The sequence below is a fragment of the Cannabis sativa genome, chromosome 2 (genome assembly GCF_029168945.1).
Source record: "Cannabis sativa cultivar Pink pepper isolate KNU-18-1 chromosome 2, ASM2916894v1, whole genome shotgun sequence".
NCBI lineage: Eukaryota > Viridiplantae > Streptophyta > Magnoliopsida > Rosales > Cannabaceae > Cannabis > Cannabis sativa.
In genome coordinates this window covers 67,554,508-67,574,687 of record NC_083602.1, presented here as the reverse complement: position 1 = coordinate 67,574,687, position 20,180 = coordinate 67,554,508, and the positions used below count along the sequence as shown (strand labels likewise).

General features: G+C 33.0%; 1 protein-coding gene across 1 annotated transcript; it reads right to left on the bottom strand.

The window, feature by feature from the left end:
- Positions 1-13,740: 13,740 nt before the first annotated feature.
- LOC133035095 (pectinesterase inhibitor 2-like) lies at positions 13,741-14,759 on the bottom strand. Its single transcript, XM_061110796.1, has one exon. It carries the CDS (start codon positions 14,460-14,462, stop codon positions 13,953-13,955), a length of 510 nt encoding a protein of 169 aa, XP_060966779.1. The 5' UTR covers positions 14,463-14,759; the 3' UTR covers positions 13,741-13,952.
- Positions 14,760-20,180: the final 5,421 nt, after the last annotated feature.

Sequence of the window (20,180 nt, the reverse complement as noted above, 5' to 3'; positions counted from 1 at the left end):
CATTCACCTAGTATATTATTAATTATGATTCATGTTAAGTAATTTACTAATGAAAATAATTAAAAACAAATATTAAGCCGTAACATAAAAATGCATTGTTTAAAAATTTATAATATATTTTTTTTAATTTTTATTTATTTAGTGTCACTACTGCAAAAAAAGATTTTAGAGACTGTTTTTTCCATCTTTTTTTTTTTTTTTTATAAAAAGTGAAGTTAAAAAGTGTAAACATACCTGCTTAGTTTAAAATTGACAATTAAAAGCGTAACTATATCATTTGTTAATACTATTTAGAGACAGTTTTAGAATCAGATTTTGATAGTGTTATGAAGAGCCCTCTATGGTATCAGTTATTTAAAAATAACCGATGCCATATCATATTGAAATACATGTTTGGTTTTTACCATATGGCATTGGTTGTTTTCAAATAACCCATGCCATAGGATTATATAAATAAACTTTGTTCAATCTTCTTCCTCAACATGAAAATACAACAACCAGCAACCACCATAATTCACGAAAAAAACCCTCGCCAACCACCTTCCAAAAATCATATATCTCCAATATTTTTACACTATTTAAGCTAATTTTATTTTTAAATCTTATATTTTCGATACCTAAACCTATACACCCAAAAAGTTACGTTTTTTTTTTTTTTTTTTTATATATCTTTTTTCACTATAAACCGAAGCCATGGAAACAAAGTGGTTGTTATAACTCCGGCCACCAATTTTAGTGGAGAAAACATTGAATGTCAACGTCCATCAAGGTATAAATATGATTTCTACTCATTTTAGTAATGTACATTGCTTTATTTTTTGTTTTGTAATTTTTTTTTTGATTTTTCCATATTATTAAAATTATGTTGTTTTATATATGCGTGGTGGTCGGACTTTTGTCGCAATTGATTGTCGCATTGCGCTTATTAAGTAAAATTTAAACCTTAATACATAATATATATGTATGTATTTTGTTTTATTAAATATTTGTGTATATAAATATTTTGTATTGTGTGTACATATATTGTGTATTTTATTTATGAAAATATTGTAATTGTATTGTATATATTCTAAGTATTGTATATATATATTGTGAATGTGAGTGAGATAGGAGAGATTTAATTAGTTTAAAATAAAGTTTTTAAAATTTTATTAGTTTGAGATATAATTTATTATATATGTATGTTTTTTTTTTTAATAATTTATGTATATAATTTACTAACTAGTAACTAGTTATTTTTTTTTTTATAACTAGTAAGTAGTTAAATAATTAAATTTTTAATTTTGTTGTATTTTATTATATTGTAGGTTGTGAACTAATTTTCAAGGTTCTGAATAATTTAGAGTTGATCGGATTTTAGTTTGCTAGAGGTATATACATTCACTAATTTTTTGTTATTAATTATTTATCAATGCTTACTGGAGTTTAAATATCTTAAATGTTCATCCGTAGTGATGCAGATTTTGCGAGTGAGTGGCCCCAGAGTCAAACAATATAGAGAAGTAAGAGTTGTTGACTGAGAGCTGACCTGTTACAACTGAGGGGCTAGCCTATGCATCTGCCTGAGTTAGAGCAAACACCCTTGCTGGAGCGAGTTTTGCAGTAGTTTTCTGTTCTTCTTTCTTAAGTTGTGGACAGTCTCGTTTGTAATATCCTGCTGTTGGGTTTTGTGCCCTAAATAAAACCCATTTCAATATAATAATATTTACTAATTAATAAAGATCAGAAATCATTTTATGTTGCATGGTTCACATGATTTATTTTATGATTATATTTAATGTATAAATTCTATTAAGTCCAAAACATATGTTTTTGTTCATGATTATAGTGTTGTCAACACAGTGGAATATAATCATGATTATATGTTCAAAAAGTTTAATTCCCTGATTTGTTAGTTCACTGGATTTAGACTGGCATGATAATCAGCGATAGCTATACTTACACCTTGAATAAGTGTTATGTCCTTTCCAGGGCATTGGCAAAGTTTACCAGTATCAGATGTATGGAGTATACATTGGAAGGGACCGATATTGAACTTTGATTAGATATGATAAATTTACCGTAATATCTATTCAATTCAATATCACCTAGTTGATCCTAGATCAAATGATCTTAATCGTGACATGATTAGGTTCGCTCTCAAGAGTGTTATTCATGTTCTTTGATTTGTTAGTTAAGCCTACTTTTTGGTCAGGGTGATACGTACATTTTGGGAACACGATAGTACAATTGAGTGGAAGCGCTAAACATAGATATGGAATCTATAACTTCTATAGGTATTTAGAAGTGAAACGATGATTTCCTTCGAGCTAGGATGAATAGAGATAAATGATTGAGATCTCATTTTAGTGATTATATTATTTCACTAAAATATCATTTATAGGTGGCCAAGTGTTTTAAGGATAAATACATTGAAAGGGTGTAACGGTAATTTTATCCCTATGCAATGTAGATCATCTATAGAGGATCATTGATTATTGGGATTATAATCATGGATAATTAATAGCGTATCTATATCGTAGAACATATAGAGCGTTCTATGTAACTGAGAGTGCAATTCCAAGTTCTATGGTGGATGCAATGAGGAATTAATAAGTTAGTGAATTTACTTGGTAAATTCTAGATCTGCTTATTGGAAGCTCGGTTATATAGGCCCATGGTCCTCATACTAGTTGAGACAAACTGCTTGTAAGACTCAGTTAATTGATTTTAATTAATCAATTATAATTCTAAAATTAGACTATGTCTAGTTTATGAATTTTTCACTATGTTATGGCTTGATTGTGAAGAAATAGTGTTTTGGGGTTTATTTGTTAATTAAGAGACTTTATGGAGTCTAATTAATAAATATTATAAATGACAATTTTATTTGATAATTATTTTAATTATTAAATAAATAGTTTTGGCATTTATAGGTTTGAATTGGAAAATATGGTATTATTGAAAAGAAGAATAAGTTGTTGAAATAAAGTGGAAAAATTGTAACTAGAGATTGGCCCTTTGAAGTGTACGGCCAACAAGTTATTTTTGCCCAATATTTTATTCTTTTTTGATCCATAATAATTCAACCCTAACCCTATTGAAGATAGTATAAAAGGATAGCTATGGTCTCTTCATCAAAACTAATGCCTCCAAAGCTAATAACCTACCTTTTGATGAGACCTCTTCGTTCTTCTTCAATTTGAAACACTTAGTCTTTCTTTACCAAATAATATTCAGCCATTAGTGATTGAGTAAGTGCCCACACACATCAATTTAGTCCTCAATCATAGTATGTAAGACTGTGAAGAATCCAATCAACAAGAAGGATAGAAAGAGATCCAGGTTCAGATCTTGATAATGCTCTGCTACAGAAAGGAATCAAGGGCTAGAGATCTAAACGGAAGGAGTCATTATATTCCGCTGCAATCAATGTAAGGTTTTCTTAAACCCTTATGTGTTTATTTCATTGTTTTAGAAATTCATATTAGGATGTTACTGAAACATACTTGTTAGTAAATCTAGATCCTGGTAAAATAATTTCCAACACTGGCAACTCACACTGGAAACACCCTTGCCCTCTACACTCACCCAGAGGATGCCTTTTACAATTGGGGCATTTGGGGTAAGTGTATCGGGTTTCAGAACTACCCTGACGGTTGCCTCATCCCTAGTTCCCTCGGAATCTCTTATTCTGACTTGGGCCACCGGGTGCAGTTAGTGCCTTTCGTTTCTGATCAGTGATTGAGCCACTACCACCCCTACCATAACCAGAGGTAGGAGGAGTAGGAGCCCCACTAACAACCTGAGTACCTCAAGACTCCTTAGTGCACTCCATTGCGCCCTCAGCTCACAGTGCTTTTCCCACCATATCAGCATAGATGGTGTTGTCACCAGTGGTAATCATAAGATCATGTCTCATCTTTGAATTCAATCCATCCAGGTATTTTTCTTTCTTATTGAAATTGGTTGGCACAATTCCAGAGGCCAATCTTGCCAATCGATCAAACTCAGCTGTGTATTCAGTAACACTCATATTCTCCTTTTGGGTCAACTGGGTAAATTCTTTTCTTTTTGCACTTTTGACCGCTTCATTGTAGTACTTTGCGTTGAACAACTCCTAGAACTTTTCCCAAGTCATAACAATTACATCATAAGTCAAGGACACCATGTCCCACCAAACTAGAGCATCTTCTTGAAACTAGAATGTGGCACAAGCCACTCTGTCATTGCCGGTGACACCCATGAATTCAGGATTCTAGTAATTTAGCCACTGCTCGGCTCTCATCACATCGGGATCTCCCAAAAAGACTGGAGGTGCCTACTTATGGAACCTTCCATATAGTGGTTCCATTCGGTTCACTGCACAGCAGGGGCATGAGCTACCTGCATTTCTGGAGTAGGCACTACAGGAGCACCCTGCTACCGCTGCTGCCTCAAGCATCTGATTTCTTCCTCTTTCTCATTAATTTTTGCTTGCATTGCCGCAAACCTATTTGCCCCATTCTTGGGCAGCCTGCGGCGGGTTAACATCACACCGACCGCGTGCCCTGCCTCTAGGGCCTCTGCCTCGGCCACAAACATTCAGGGGAATCTGAACTCCCTGACTGCCACTGGGTCCGACCAAATTTCCCTAACTCTTGGTGTTTCGCCTGGCGTCCATTCTATTAGAATAGCCTGCGTAACCAAGGGCTAGACTGGTCAGATCGCGATCAAGAAAAACTTATCACTTTTTTTGGAAATTTAAAACATGCGCCTATTCAGCTATCAGACTACTAACATGTTTCTTATCAGGCTTTTCTTAAAACATACTATTAAAATAAACTACTAAAGCAATAAAGGCTTACTAAACCGTGAGACGAGCTGATCGTTGATGATGATTGTACATGTCGTGACGATCTTCAAAAAATAACCTGGCGGCTCTGATACCAAATTGTAACACCCTACTAGTTTAGGCGTGTTAACGTGATTTTTAACTTAACTGTGCAGCTCGTTGCTAATTAATGAGTTTATTGAAAATCGTGAATAATTAAAACTTTATTTAACTAATTATAAATACCAAAATAGTATACTTGTATAAAACTGGGATCCCGTTTTACAAAATAATTACAAACGATTCATAGTAAATGTTCCAAAAGTTTGTCGCCTAACGACCATACAAAATAAGCCCTACTGTCCCAAAGACTGTGCGCTTCAGGCCTAACTGCCCCGACATGTACAATCTCCATCTGCTCGCTCTCAAAGTTGCTCAACCTTAGCCTTGCCCTTACCTACACATGCAAACAATATCTGTGAGTCGATAGGCTCAGTAAGAAAAGTATAAATAATAACATAACAATAATTTAGATTATAATCAGGCGCCCATACACCCAACCATAATCCTAACTGAGTAATGAACGTTCTCAACAAAGTATGACTAACTGCGAATCCAGGCTATATCGTACTGATGTGGTAGCAGATAACTCATACTATCTAATAGCCTAGCATATATCTGTTGGCATCTCGGTGCAACTCTATGTACACCTTACTGATGCCCTGATATGCCAATCTGATGGCTATAGATTTGCCTAGTCTGATGGCAACTAAAATGTACGCTAAACACTACAAGAAAATACATTTTCAGCGACTAGATTTTTTGTGACCAAATCAACTTAGTCACTAATAGTTAGATTTTGTGACTAATTTTTAGTCGTAAATAATTTTAGTCACGAGACAATGTTTATTTGGAACCAAAAAAATCAATGACCAATTTTTTAGTCACTGTTTGTTATATTTAGTGACTAAAATAGTATTTAGTCACTAAAACTGTTGCGCCAAATTATAATAGTGGCGAGACTAATAATTTTTGGTGACTAAAATTATTTAGTCATTAAAAATTTAAAATTTGTGACGAAATAGTTAGTCAGTAAAAGTTAATGATATTTTACAACTAAAATATTAGTCTTAAAATATTTTATTTTTACAATTATTAATAATTTATATGTACCAAGTAATTATTTAGTTTCCTTAAAATATAAGATTAATTATTACTATATTAAATATATATTAACTACTAATTTCATCCTTAAAAAATGTGATTAACATAACTTATATATTTTTTTAGAATATATATATATATAGTTGTTGAATTAGTAGCAAATATATAGTTAAAAAAATTATTTTTACTAACAAAATATCATAACAAATAGTGAATTTTACTACTAAAATTTTGTTGCAAAATAAATTAATTTGATTTATGATTTTTAAGTTGAATTTATTTTTAATATTTAATTTTAGTTACTACAACAACAATCCTGGCCCCTCATCAAACTTAACATCCTGTAAATCACAACACTATTATTAATATTATTATTACAATTCTCTTAGCATCCAGATCACTTGAAAAGAACAGAACCTTTTTCTGTTTCAGTCAAGTTAGGTTACAATAATAATACTTTGTTAATGTTACAATTTATTAATGATAACACTTTCATCCATATCAGCCTTGTTTCCTACCAGGATCTTTTTGACATTATCTGAAGCATGTTGTTCGATGTTGCGAATCCAATTCGTAATATCTGAATTAGTTAAAAGGCAGTGTTAGTGCAAAAACCATACAAGAAACAAGAGGCTAATTAACAATAATTTATAAATATTAACTTTAACTTATCTGAAAAATAAAACACGTATAGTAACAAACTAGCAAAAAACTACGTGCGAGGCACGTATACTAAATTTTATGTTAGGTATTCTTTATTTTGATTGTAGCACAACTACAATAAGTGTAATGAACAAAAGAATTGAAACCAATCCTACAATAACAGATAGTAATTCCAATATATTAATTAACCAATTACATATATAGTGGCAAGAAATAAGAGAATTATGAATATCTATCCCAAGAAAAAAGTCATGCATCATGATTGGATCTCATACTGTTATAAAAACTGGCTCATGCATGAAACTATCTTTCGAAATAACTCGGTAAGTTATGTATGGAGGAGTGTGCGCATAGCAAAATGTAAACATCTCTCCTGCATTAGGAACTTGGTAATGAGCAAAGAGAAGACTTTCCAACTAAAAATTATATTTTATGAAAGTTTCCTCACCTGTAAATGGATCAACATTTAGATAAGCTGTGAATGAATGTGTCAAACCTTGTCACATTTTCATAAGTATATTTAAGGAAAGGTAATTTTCCAAGAACAGAGATAATGACATACACTCATTTTTCTTTACGTGACAAATTAGAATATCATTGTCCAAATAAATTATAAATCATTTCATACAGTAACGTTAGCTAGTGACTCCATTTCAACATACCCCACGTTAATAATATGGACAATAGGTGACATACTGGCATAAACCTATAATACTAAAACATAAGTCCGTTAGATTAAAGATAAGTCCTGGAGAAAAATCCTCAAATTACTAAAAGATATGTGAACAAAAGGAATTTACTAATCTTACCTCATTTTTGAATTTAGGTGTGCCGGCCAATCTGAGTGGAACAGCTGCTCGACGAATTACAGGCTCCTAAGTAAATCACATTATTCGCAAAACTAGTAAGTGACACGCTAAATCACTTTTCAGGGACCTAAACTTGAAACTAGAAGTTTCCCTATCGATGTATAACATGGCAATACCCTCAATATCGCAAAAATAGGAAAAACTAGGGTTCTCAAAAATGTCTCAACCGGAAGACTGATTCCCCAACCAGAATTCCGGTTCTGTGGGGTTTCCTAGGGACCATCCAGAATTTCGATTCCAACCTGAACTGGAATTCTGGTTCAGTGCAGGATTCACACAAAAATTGACTACACTCTCAATTCAACCCCAAACTTAACCAAACCTTTTAGACCTGCTTAATATACCCCCAAGAACATATTTCAAGCAACAAAATAACCTAACATGCTTAGAATAAAAAATCACCATTAAAGACCAAAATTTGAGTTCTAAAACTTAAACTTTGTCTAACAACCACAACAAGTTCTAAAATAACTTCAACATATATGTCCAAAACAACCCGACGGTAAATATTAATTAGTAAAGGCCTATTATCATAGAACTCTCTATATGTACCATGATATAGATACGTTATGATTATCACTGTTACAATCCTAATAGTCAAGGATCCTGTATAGATGATCTACACTGAATAGGGACAAATTTACCATTCTACCATTCAATGTATTTTATTCTTAAAACACTTAGCAACCTATAAATGATACTTCAGTAAACTAATATAATTACTGAAATGAGACCTCAATCATTTATCTTTATTCAGCCAAGCTCGAAGGAAATCATCGTTTCACTTCTAAATACTTATAGAAGCTATAGATTGCATATCTATGATCAGCGCTCCCACTCAATTGAACTATCATGTTCCCAAGATATAAGTATCTACCAGAATCAAAAGTTAGCTTCCACGAATAAGTCAAAGAACATAAATAATACAACTAAGCTGAACCTAACTATATTAGGATTAATATCCATAGACCTAAGATCAACCATTGATATTGACTTAGAAAGATATAACGGTAAGTCTATGATATCTTATCTAAGATCAATATCGGTCCCTTCCAATGTATACTCCATACATCCGATATTGGCAAACTTTGTCAATGCCCTAGAAAGGACATAACACTTATCCAAGGTGTAAGTATACCTTATCGCTAATTATCATGCCAGTCTAAATCCAGTGAACTGACAAATCATGAGAATTAAACTTTTGAACATAAAATCATGGATGAAATTCAATTATGTTGAGAGAGAGTAAAAAATAGCGTATATGTCCAGAACAACCAGACGGTAAATAATGTGGATATTACGTCATGAAATTCAATGAAAGTTTCATGACCGTGAAAGATCCAATACCAAAATTGACACAACCGGTAAAATAGTTAATAATTGTTATAATAAATATTATTCTTTATTAAATAGTGTATGATAACAGGCCTTTACTAATTAATATACAACTTTATTTTATGAGGTAAGTTCTCCACGTTGTACATAAATAACAAGATAAATGTTATGCGTGATCGGTAGATTCTTCACGTGAAAGTAGAAGTGGAGCGACAACGATTGCCATACTGATCAGTGTAACTATCTCAATTTATTGTTACTATATACATATGTAAATATATTTAGATGATTATTAGCATTAGTTTAATGATTGTTACTATACAAATTTTTAAATAAATTTAGATGATATTAGCTTTAGTTTAATTATTGTTACTATATAGATTTTTAAATATATTTAGATTATATAAGCGTTAGTAGATTTGTAAAAAATTTAAATATTAATGCAGGGGAAAAAATAGCAGAATATCTGCATATCTCTCCTATTTTTCTAATGTAACGTCAGAAAAAAAAAAACTGTCACTAAAAAATACAGTTTAAACTTAAAAATCGTCACCTGTACTATATGGCACGATTTAAAATAGTCGAGAACTTCAAATTGGCGACTATTTCTAATTTTTGCTTATTCTGCTCATTTTACGACGGTCGTATAGGCAATGGTTATATAAACAGATGGAAATACTTTACATGACTATTTAAAAATATCAAGAAAAAGCAGTTTTGTAGTAGTGCCAATACCTATATATTTACGAAGATGAATCTAATCTCAAATCTGAGAGATTGAGAATATTTTAAAATATATAAAAGAAATATATATACACATAAATATTTTACCCATACCTGAAATGAAAGCTTCGAAGGAGATATATGGAGGTTGCAAAGGAGAAAGGGTGGTTTGGAAAACCCATTTTTGAGGGAGAACAAGTTTTTCAATTTGCAGTTGCGAGAATGAATTGCGTAAGAGAAGCTTGTTGAAAAAGAAAAAGAAAATCAGATGCAGAAGCTAGATGGAGAAGAAAATTGTAGCGAAGGAGAAATAAAATCGCAGATAAGGAGGAGAAGAAGAAGAACGGTGTGTGTGTGGGTTAGATAACTAGGCAAGATTACGTTTAGCTATATTATTTGGGCCAATCTCGATGACTCCATTGTAAACCGTCAAGATATGGTACATAGCATCTTATCTCGACAATTTACACTGCACCTGTCGAGATTGGCCCAATTTCTCACTTTTTTTATTTTGTTTTTAAATTACCTTCTATCTCATCAGTTATTATGGAAATTGCCGAGAATTGACTCTATCTCGGCAAAGACACATAGAACTTTCAAGATTGGGGTGCTGAGATTGTCTGTTTTTTTGAAGTGAATGGGCGAAAAGTTGTATGTTTTGGACGTTCAACATGCCCCGTTTGTGATAAAAAATAAAGTCTGAAGCTTCAAGCTAATTTTGAACTATGATCCATTCACTTCTAGGAAAAACTTTCAGAATGAAAGTTCTAGATATCTCTTTCAAATTTCCAAAACAACTTGAATCATCTAATTCTGAGTTACATGGAGAGAGTTATGGCGAAAATAATATCTATCATCGCAGTAGGAAATAAAAAAAATGAGAGAGTCGCGACTCTCTATCAAATGTCGCGACTGTTGTGAAAAAAAAACGGAAACTTCTCAAATTTTGTCTATAAAGTTGGAGCTACGTTTCCTTTATCATTCGAAATCAGAGACCAATTTAGAGGATATGAGAAAGGCTAGGAGCAGAAGACTGTTGGGATTTTATGCCCTAAATAAAACCCATTACAATCTAATCTGATTTGTTATCAATAAGAGAATTAGAAGTGATTTATGTTAACATGTAGTTCTCATGCTTATGGTTTAATATATGCACAAAATCTGTTAAGTCCAGAACATATAGTCATTCACAATTACAGTGATGTCAACACAGTGGAATGTGATTGTGATTATATGATTCAAAAGACTAAGTCCCTGTTTCATCAGTGTTTTAGATTTAGATCAAAAGATCTAAATCCTGACATGCTTAAGCTCATCTCAGGAGTGCTATTCATGTTCTTTCATTTGTTAGTGAAGCCTACTTTTGGGTCAGGGTGATACGTACATTTTGGGAACATGATAGTATGATTGAGTGGGAGCGCTAAACATAAATATGGAATCTATAGCTTCCATAGGTGTTTAGAAGTCAACTGATGATTTCCTTCGAGCTTAGTTAAATAGAAGTAAATGGAAGAGCTCTTGTTTCAGTGATTACATTTTAGTTCACTAAACATCATTTACAAGTAGCTAAGTGTTTTAAGGAGCAAAATACATTGAGGGGTGAAACGGTAAATTTATCCGTACTCGGTGTAAATCATCTATATAGAGGATCTTTGATCAATTGAGATTATAACGATGGTTAAATGTGATATCGTATCTATATGGTGGAACATATAGAGTGTTTTATATAACTGAGAGTGCAATGCCAAGTTCTAAAAGTGGATTCAACAAGGAATTAATAAGTTAGGGAATTTACTTGGTAAATTCGGTTCAACTTATTGGAAGCTCAGTAATATAGGTCCATGGTCCCCATTCTAGTTGAGACCATACTGCTTGTAAGACTCAGATAATTGATTTTGATTAATCAATTATTATTCTAGAATTAGACTATGTCTAGTTTATGAATTTTCACTAAGCAAGGGCAAAATTGTGAAGAAAAGAGATTCTAGATTTTATTTATTAATTAAGAGACTCTATATGTCTAATTAATAATTATGTTAAATGATAATATTATTTAATAATTTATTTTAGTTATTAAATAATTAGTTTTGGCATTTAAATGGTTAGAATTGGAAAATTAGCATTTTTGAGAAAATAAAAATGAAAATTGTTAAAATTGCAAATTCCAAGTGGGGCCCATTAACACCATGGCCAGCCACTTGGAGTGGCTTTTCCAATTAATATTTTCATTATTTTAATGCCAAATAATTACTAACCTAAACCTAGTGGTTACCTATAAATAGATAGTGATGGCTCTCACAAAAATAAGAGTTTTCAAGTGATTCAAGAGATTGCCTTCAGAAAATTGACCCACTCTCTATCCTTCTATAGCCGACGCCCTCTCTTTCTCTTTTCTTCTTCTAATTTTGAATACCTTGAGTGATAGAGTAGTAACCACACACATCAAGTGGTACCTCAATCATAGTCTGGAAGATCATGAAGAATCCAAATTGAAGAGAAGGACATTCGAACTGAGATCTTGGTGATACTCTGCGATAGAAATGATACAAGGGTTAGAGATCTGAGTGGAAGGAGACATATTATTCCGCTGCAACCAATGTAAGGTTTCCTAAACTTTATATGTGTTTATTATCATTTTAGAAGTTCATATTTAGGATGTTGAACAACATACTTGTTAGTAAATCTAAGATCCTGGTAAAATAAATTCCAACAAAGACACCATTGGAGGACTTCAAACAGTGTTCTTTATTCTCATCAATCATTATAAATTTCTGTGTTCTTATTTGAATTTTGTTGTTTTAGAATGACTTTTATGAGCTAATTTTCTTTTAAGAATTATTATGTAAACCACTTGAGTTTATTTATGGATTAATGTAGTTATTCAATTTTATCTTCTTCTCTTATTTCAATTCCATACAATCTATTTTAATTTTACAATTATTGACTGATCACCTATAATTATTATTTTTGAATTCAAATCAAAATTAATTAAATTTGAATACGATATGATTGTTATGGATACAAACGGATTTAGGACAAAAGTATCTAGATTATTTGTATGATTTTATGAGTTGCTTTGTTTAATGCATTCTTTGTGATTAAATTTTACCATAGAAATTTAGGGAGTTTTTGCATAGATTGAGTTTGTAAATCTTAACCAAATTATAAATTACTTAAATATTCAACTTGTGGATTGAAATATGACACTAACAAAAATACTAAGCACCAATGGTGCCAGACATTTCATTTAAGGTAAGAAGTTTATTAATGGTACGTAAAATTTATACTACAATAAATGCACTACTTTTTTTTTATTTACTTTTATGTCATTTCTATTGTTTTATTAGTATATTTAAGAGAAATGCTAAAGGGCACCAGTGGTGCCTAGCACCCTCCTATGTGTCAACATCGCTATTGGTCCAAATAAGTATCGGGTCCAATATAATTTAATATAATAGTTTTTAGGGAGTATCGCTAGCCAATCGCAACACGACATGTCACTACAAGAAATGTCACTTTTGCCAGCACATTTTTGTGGTGGCAAAAGTTGGTATTGCATTGGTAAAATAGAATTTACTTGTGATTTGTTGGCAAAATGAGTTGGCAAATCAATGATGGTATTAGAACTTTTGCCAGCATAAAATGAAAAGCGCTGGCAAAAATGACTTTTCCCAGCGCGTAAATGCGCTAGTAAAAGTTAGATTTTAGCCACTAGAAATGTACGCTGGTAAAAGTTTGACCTCTTTGCCAGCGCAGTTTGTGAAATGCGCTCGTAAAAGTTACTTTTACCAACGCCGTAGCGAACTGTGCTGGTAAAAGTGTCATTTCTTGTAGTGTGTCGAGAAGGTGCTAGGCACCACTGGTACCTAATAGCAATGCTCTATATTTAACTATTACATTAAATTATGAAATATTTATATTATTTTTTTATTGTCTTACATATTAAAATAATACAATTGATTATAAAGTTATTAGATATTATTTTATTTTTAATAAAATATCAATTAGATATTAAATTTTACGTCAAAATTTTTGCAATTGTGCATTGGAATACAAAGCTAAAATTTAGTGTAAATTTACCATAAAATTACTTTTTGTGCTAAATATACCACAATTTTTACATATTCAATTAGAGGAGATGGTCTAAAACATCCAACATAATGAGATTACGCAGGCATTTGCGAATGTAGAGGTAAAAAATACTCATATTGTGATCTCTTATTAATTTTGAATATGGATAGAGTAAAATTACATTTATAATGGATGAATGAATTCTATGAATATATATGAATCACAAAACTAAATCTTTACACTTTTTATTTGTGCAATTATTTTTCCTTTTAAAATAAAATACAGAAAAGAAATATGATCAAGAAATCAAATAATAATAATAAACTAGACTTGATTCATTTAAGTTGGTTGGCTATGGCCAAGACATTACTGCATAGATGTCCGAAGTTGGTATTGGCTTGTGTCAATGGAGAAGAGCCTGACTTGAACCCACCTTCACAAGAGTCACCATCGGTCATGGCAGCTGTTACCCAAGTGTTAATGTCCGCGTAGTTTTTGGCAGCTATGGCATTGAGTGAGTCACCCAGTTGCTCATTGGCGCTATCATAATTTTCATTGCAGTCATTTAAGGCAGCTATCACATCCTTATCTTTCGTTGTTTTGAGTAGACTTGCAATCTGGCCCTCGGTGGTTTTGGCGCTTGAAGATGCTGCGTTGAGGGCGATTTTGGCTAGGCCGTCGAGGGTGGCACCACTGCTACTGGGATCTGCTCGGAGTGTCTTCTCACAAAGATCTTTGTACAAAGCTTTGCCACACGTGTCAGAGATCAAATCTCCTTTAACCATTTGGTTCAAACCAAGAGAGACAAAGGTCACAAAGCAGAAGATCGATATCGAGTTCATCATTTTGTATAGATATATATTTGTTATTTTCTTTTGGAGAGAATATGAAAGAATGGTACGTATGTAAAGGTCTTAATTTCATATGTTTATATAGAGAGATGTCTAGGTTTGGACAAATATGTACGTACGGTTGTTTTGTATGGTTGTTTTTTCTTCTTCTTTAATTAGTCAATGTGTACCAGGACCAAACAATTAGAGCCACTTTCATTTTTGGCAAACCGAATTTTATGTTTGACAATAATTGGCCTCAATTTTGGCTAACTAATATTAATTTGATTAAAATCATTCCTTTTCAAAAAAAAAAAAAAAAAAGAAGAAACAAATTATATATATATTTGGGTGATTCTACACTGGACCCACTTAAAAGAGAAATACCGATACACCCTTGACTTGTTTTGGTATTCCGAAGAATTTTTTAGTCTAATTTTTTTTTTCATATTCATGTACGTTATAGCTATATAAGGTAACCTACAAAATTTTGAGAAATTCAGAATAATTTACAATATAAAAACTAATGTTCAAACAGTCTATTTTACACGCGTATAAAATAAAATAGTCACACGTGCAACACACAGTTTGAACGTATTTTTCGGCGTGTTAAAGTTTTCCAAATTTCTTAAAATTTTGCAGGTTGTCTTAAATGACTATAACGTACATGACCATGGAAAAAAATTTGACTAAAAAATTATTTCGGGTGCTAAATCAGATAAGGGTGCATCAATGTATCCATTTTAAAAGGGTGCATTGTAGAATTTTCATATATATTTTATGGTTAAAGAACTTTTATTAAAAACAAGAAATACACTAGTAGCCACAACAGGCGGCTACTTCCCTTAACAAACCAAACGCCTTAACTTTATGCAACCTAGCCCAACAGGCGAGTTTATTAGCCAAGACATTGTCATTCCGATTAACATGTAACACAACAACATTGTTAAAAGACTTACACAAATTCAGTCACTCAATAAACAAAGGAAAAGTGCTCCACCCAAAGGGAAGCCTCTCAGCCGCAAAAGCAGAGGCAACAACCAATGAATCTGTTTCAATTTGGACATCTTTCACCTGTTTCTCCCTAGCCAAATGCAGCGCCAAAGCGATACCCTAGAGATCACCTTCAAGCACTCCATAGAATTTGGAACTGTTGGGTTTTATGCCCTAAATAAAACTCATTTCAATATAATCAGATTTACTTATTAATATAGATCAGAAATAACATTTAATGTTGCATGGTTCACATGATTTATTTCATGATTATATGTACATAATGTATAAATTCATCTGAAACCCTTTTCACATACTTGATCCTGTTATTGTGCCGTCAACACATTGGAAAGTAAACATGACTATGTGAATAAAGTTTCCTAGATTTATCAGACATAGGGTTTTACTGATATGATAATCTACAACAGAGTTTACTTGCATTTGGAGAAGTGCTATGTTCTTTCCAGAGCATTGGTTAAAGTAAAGCTCAGGTTGGATGCATGGAGTATGCATCGGAAGGGACCGATATTGAACTTTGACTTAGATTTATTAAACTTACCGTAATATCTATTCAAGTCAATATCGCCTAGTTGATCGTAGATCAAATGATCTTAATCCTGTTATGATTAGGCTCAATCTTGAAAGGCTATTCGTGTTCTTTGATTTGTTAGTTAAGCCTACTTTTAGGTCAGGGTGATATGTACATTTTGGGAACACGGTAGTGCAATTGAGTGGGAGCGCTATCATAAACATGGAATCTATAGCTTCTATCTGGCGAATAGTAAGCAAAGGATGATCTCCTTCGAGCTTGACCAAACGAACATAAATGGTGGAGTACTCATTTCACATAAGCTGAAATATTATTTATACGGGGTCAAGTGTTTTAAGGAATAAATACATTGTAGGGTGTAACGGTAATCTAATCCCTTTACAGTGTAGATCATTCATATAGAGGATCATTGATCACATTAGGATTATAACAATGGATAACTAATGATGTGTCTATATAGTGGAACATATAGAGCATTCTATATACTGAGAGTGCAATTCTAAGTTCTATGCGTGGATTCAACGAAGAATTAATAAGTTAGTGAATTTTAGTGCTAATTTCTTGATCTACTTATTGGAAGCTCGGTTATATAGACACATGGTCCCCGCACTAGTTGAGATAATATTGCTTGTAAGACTCATATAATTGGTTTTGATTAATCAATTATAATTCTCAAATTAGACTATGTCTATTTGTGAATTTTTCACTAAGTAAGGGCGAAATTGTAAAGAAAGAGTTTTAGGGGCATATTTGTTAATTATGATACTTTGTATGGTTCAATTAATAAATATGATAAATGACAATATTATTTAATAATTATTTATAGTTATTAAATAGTTAGAATTGGCATTTAAATGGTTGAATTAGAAAATTGGCGTTTTTGTGAAAATTAGATGCAGAAAAGATAAAACTGCAAAATTGCAAAAAGTGAGGCCCAAATCGACAAGTATAGGGCCGGCAACTTTTGTAGGGTTTTTCCCTCTGATATTTTCATTATTTTAATGCCAAATAATTCAAACCTAACCCTAGTGGAATGCTATAAATAGATAGTGAAGGCTTCAGGAAAATCACACTTTCTTCTGACGCTTCTGAATTAGAAAAACCTGAGTCTTCTCTCTCCCTATCTTTGGCCGAACCCACTCTCTCTCTCTTCCTCTTGAATTTCGAAATTCTTAGTGTATGAGTAGTGCCCACACACAACAAGTGATACCTCAATCATAGTGAGGAAGATTGTAACACCCTAACTAGCATAGGCGTATTACGTGATTTTTAAACATACTGTGCAACTCGTTGCTAATCAACGAGGTTTATGGAAAACGTGATTAATTAAAATTTTTGCTTTTTAATTAAACTTATAAAATAATATTACAAAAGACTCGGGATCCCGATTACAAAATCATTTACAAAAAGATTTAACTGTTTATACAAAATAAGGTCGCCTAGCGACTAGTTACAAAATCAGCCTCCCTGTCCCGATGATCGTACGCTCCAGGCCTAACCGCCCCGACATGTACAATCTTCACAAGCTCGCTCACGGTCCATCAGCTTTAGCCTTGCCTTTACCTACACATAAACGTAGAACTGTGAGTCGACAGACTCAGTAAGAAAAGCATAATAATACTCATACATAATCCTGGTTATGATCAGACGCCCATACCCCTGATCATAACCCTAACTGTCGTGTCCAACACGATACTGAGTCCCGCTACTGCCGTGTCCAACACGGCATGCGAGCCACTCTTGCCATGTCCAACATGGTGCCGAGTTACGAACGTTCATAGGGACGGTACTATTGACACGTAACGGCTGATCGGTCGAACCGGTCATACTCCCGGCTTGGTCATACTCCGGCTCGTACCGACGTGTTACTATATCCACCTGATCGGTCGAACCGGTCATACTCCGGCTGCTGGTCATACTCCAGCCTGTACCGACGGGATACGTCAATAGTACGGAACCACCAACCAAGTGTCAGCCTGATCGGTCGAACCGGTCATACTTCGGCTGCTGGTCATACTCCAGCCTGTACCGACGTGACAGGGTTGGATGGTTCGAAGCCAACATACATAACTAATGTAATCTAACAGGCTTCCTACATGCACGCTAAACATGTAATCTACATATGCATACTGTTATACTAATCTTACCTGGATTCCGAATTCAGGTGTGCCGGTCAACCTGAGTGGAACTATCAGCTCAGCGGATTACAGGCTCCTAAACCGTAAAAATCACAACACTGATAAGTGACACGCTAAATCACAACGAGGACAAAGGTTTTAAAACCAAACTTAACCTACTGAAACTTAAAACAAAAATACCCCAAACTAGCAGAAAACAAACTGCCTGAAAACCTGAAACTAGCACGAAACGACCAGTTGAGAAAAACCGGTTTCTCACCCTACTGCAAAATCCGGATGCTTAGGTTTTCAAGCAGTGTAAAACCGGTTAGCCGGTTTTACCCAGAAAACCCACAAAAATCAATTCTCCAACCAAAACGTTTCCAAACTCAACCAAACTTTCCAGACCTACTAATTAGACCCTAATAAACATTTTCCAAGTGATAAAACAAAGCTTCATGCATAAAATCAAAATCCACCATTAAAGCTCCAAGCTTTGAGTTCAAAACTCAAACTTGGTTAAATCTAACAAACAAGCATCCAAACCAACTCAAATCTTCCTAGATATGCATAAAATAATCTCAGAAAACAACAACAAGCAACAACAATAAGAGCAAAGAATCGATTCATCAATTTCTTTGAAAAAACATAGTTTTGAGTAAAAATTTCATAGCTTGATAAAACCAACAAATCATCAACACAATCATGCTTGAATCAACATTCTAAATCATATTCTAACTTCAGAGATCAACAACAAACAACCACAGCCACAACAGCAACTAAACTCCATTACATGCATGATTTCTTTTCTTACAATTCAAGAAAATAAGAAGGAAAGAGCTAAGGACCTTACCTAGATTAAAGATCACAAAGAATTTGATTGAAATCCATAGATGAAGCAGCAAATTCACCAACCCTAGCTGGGTTCTTAAGGGAAAAACGAGAGAGAGAGTTTGAAGAGAGAGAGAGATAAGCTTCTTTTTTTCAATTTCTTATTTTTTGAAAAAGTGGATAAAATAATGGTTTTATTAACTCATTTCAGCCAACACAATAAATAATAAACCCACATAATCACATATTTTCACAACATAAAGTCCACAAAAGGACAAAATAACAATGGGACAAAATGACCATTTTGCCCCTTCTCACTAAAATAGCATAACTAACACTAAAGGGGTATTTTGGGAAATTCCAAATTCCCGGCCATTCCCGACATTCCCAATGTCTAATAAACCGTCCCAATCTACTAACATACTAAGTTGTGATTTTACTGAGCCAAACACCGAGTTCCATGTTACCGGGCACCGGAAATGCAAAATTATGAAAACTACTGAATAACATAATCATGCATTTCTGAATTCCATAAATAACAGTATAATAAATTATTTAAATGGCTATCAATAATTTCATAATTAATCATAATTAACGGCTAATTTCCAAATTAAACTAAGCGGGCTTTACAAAGATCGTGAAGAAAGACTTTCAGCAAGAAGGAGTTTCAGCATCAAATAAATAAAATAACAAAATTTAAAAGTTAGCAAAATATCTTACTTCTATTTAAAATATCATGATTATAGTTATCTTATTTTAAATTTAAATAAGGTCAAATTATTTAAAAAAAATATTTATTTTAAAAATTTAATATCTGACCTTAAATTTAAAAATAAGATAAGATATAATCAAATTTAAAAATAAGATAGATAATTAAGTAAAAAGATAGATATTTACTATTTTCAAATTCAAATTACACTAATATCATGAATTAAATTCAAAAAAATATTAACTAATTTAATTATGATATTTAGAATTGAAATAGGAATAGTAAATGTCTAAATACAAAACTACACAAAAAATCAGAAGTTAAATCCATGTAATAGCATGAAAAATCGAAGAAAAACGAAAAAAATGCGAGCTGTACGGACAGTATGCACAGCATACTGTCCGCGCGTGCTTGGGGTTGCACTGTCGAGAAACCTCGGCGCAAGGGGAAGGCAGCATGATTTCTGCGCGCGGATGGGCGAGGTTCAGACAAGCAGCTCGGTCGAGCCGTGTCTGAACGGGTGCTGTCCGAGG

What these genes read in the sequence shown, in the direction of transcription:
- LOC133035095 (XM_061110796.1), bottom strand. Translation starts at nt 14,462, where the DNA reads ATGATGAACTCGATATCGATCTTCTGCTTTGTGACCTTTGTCTCTCTT.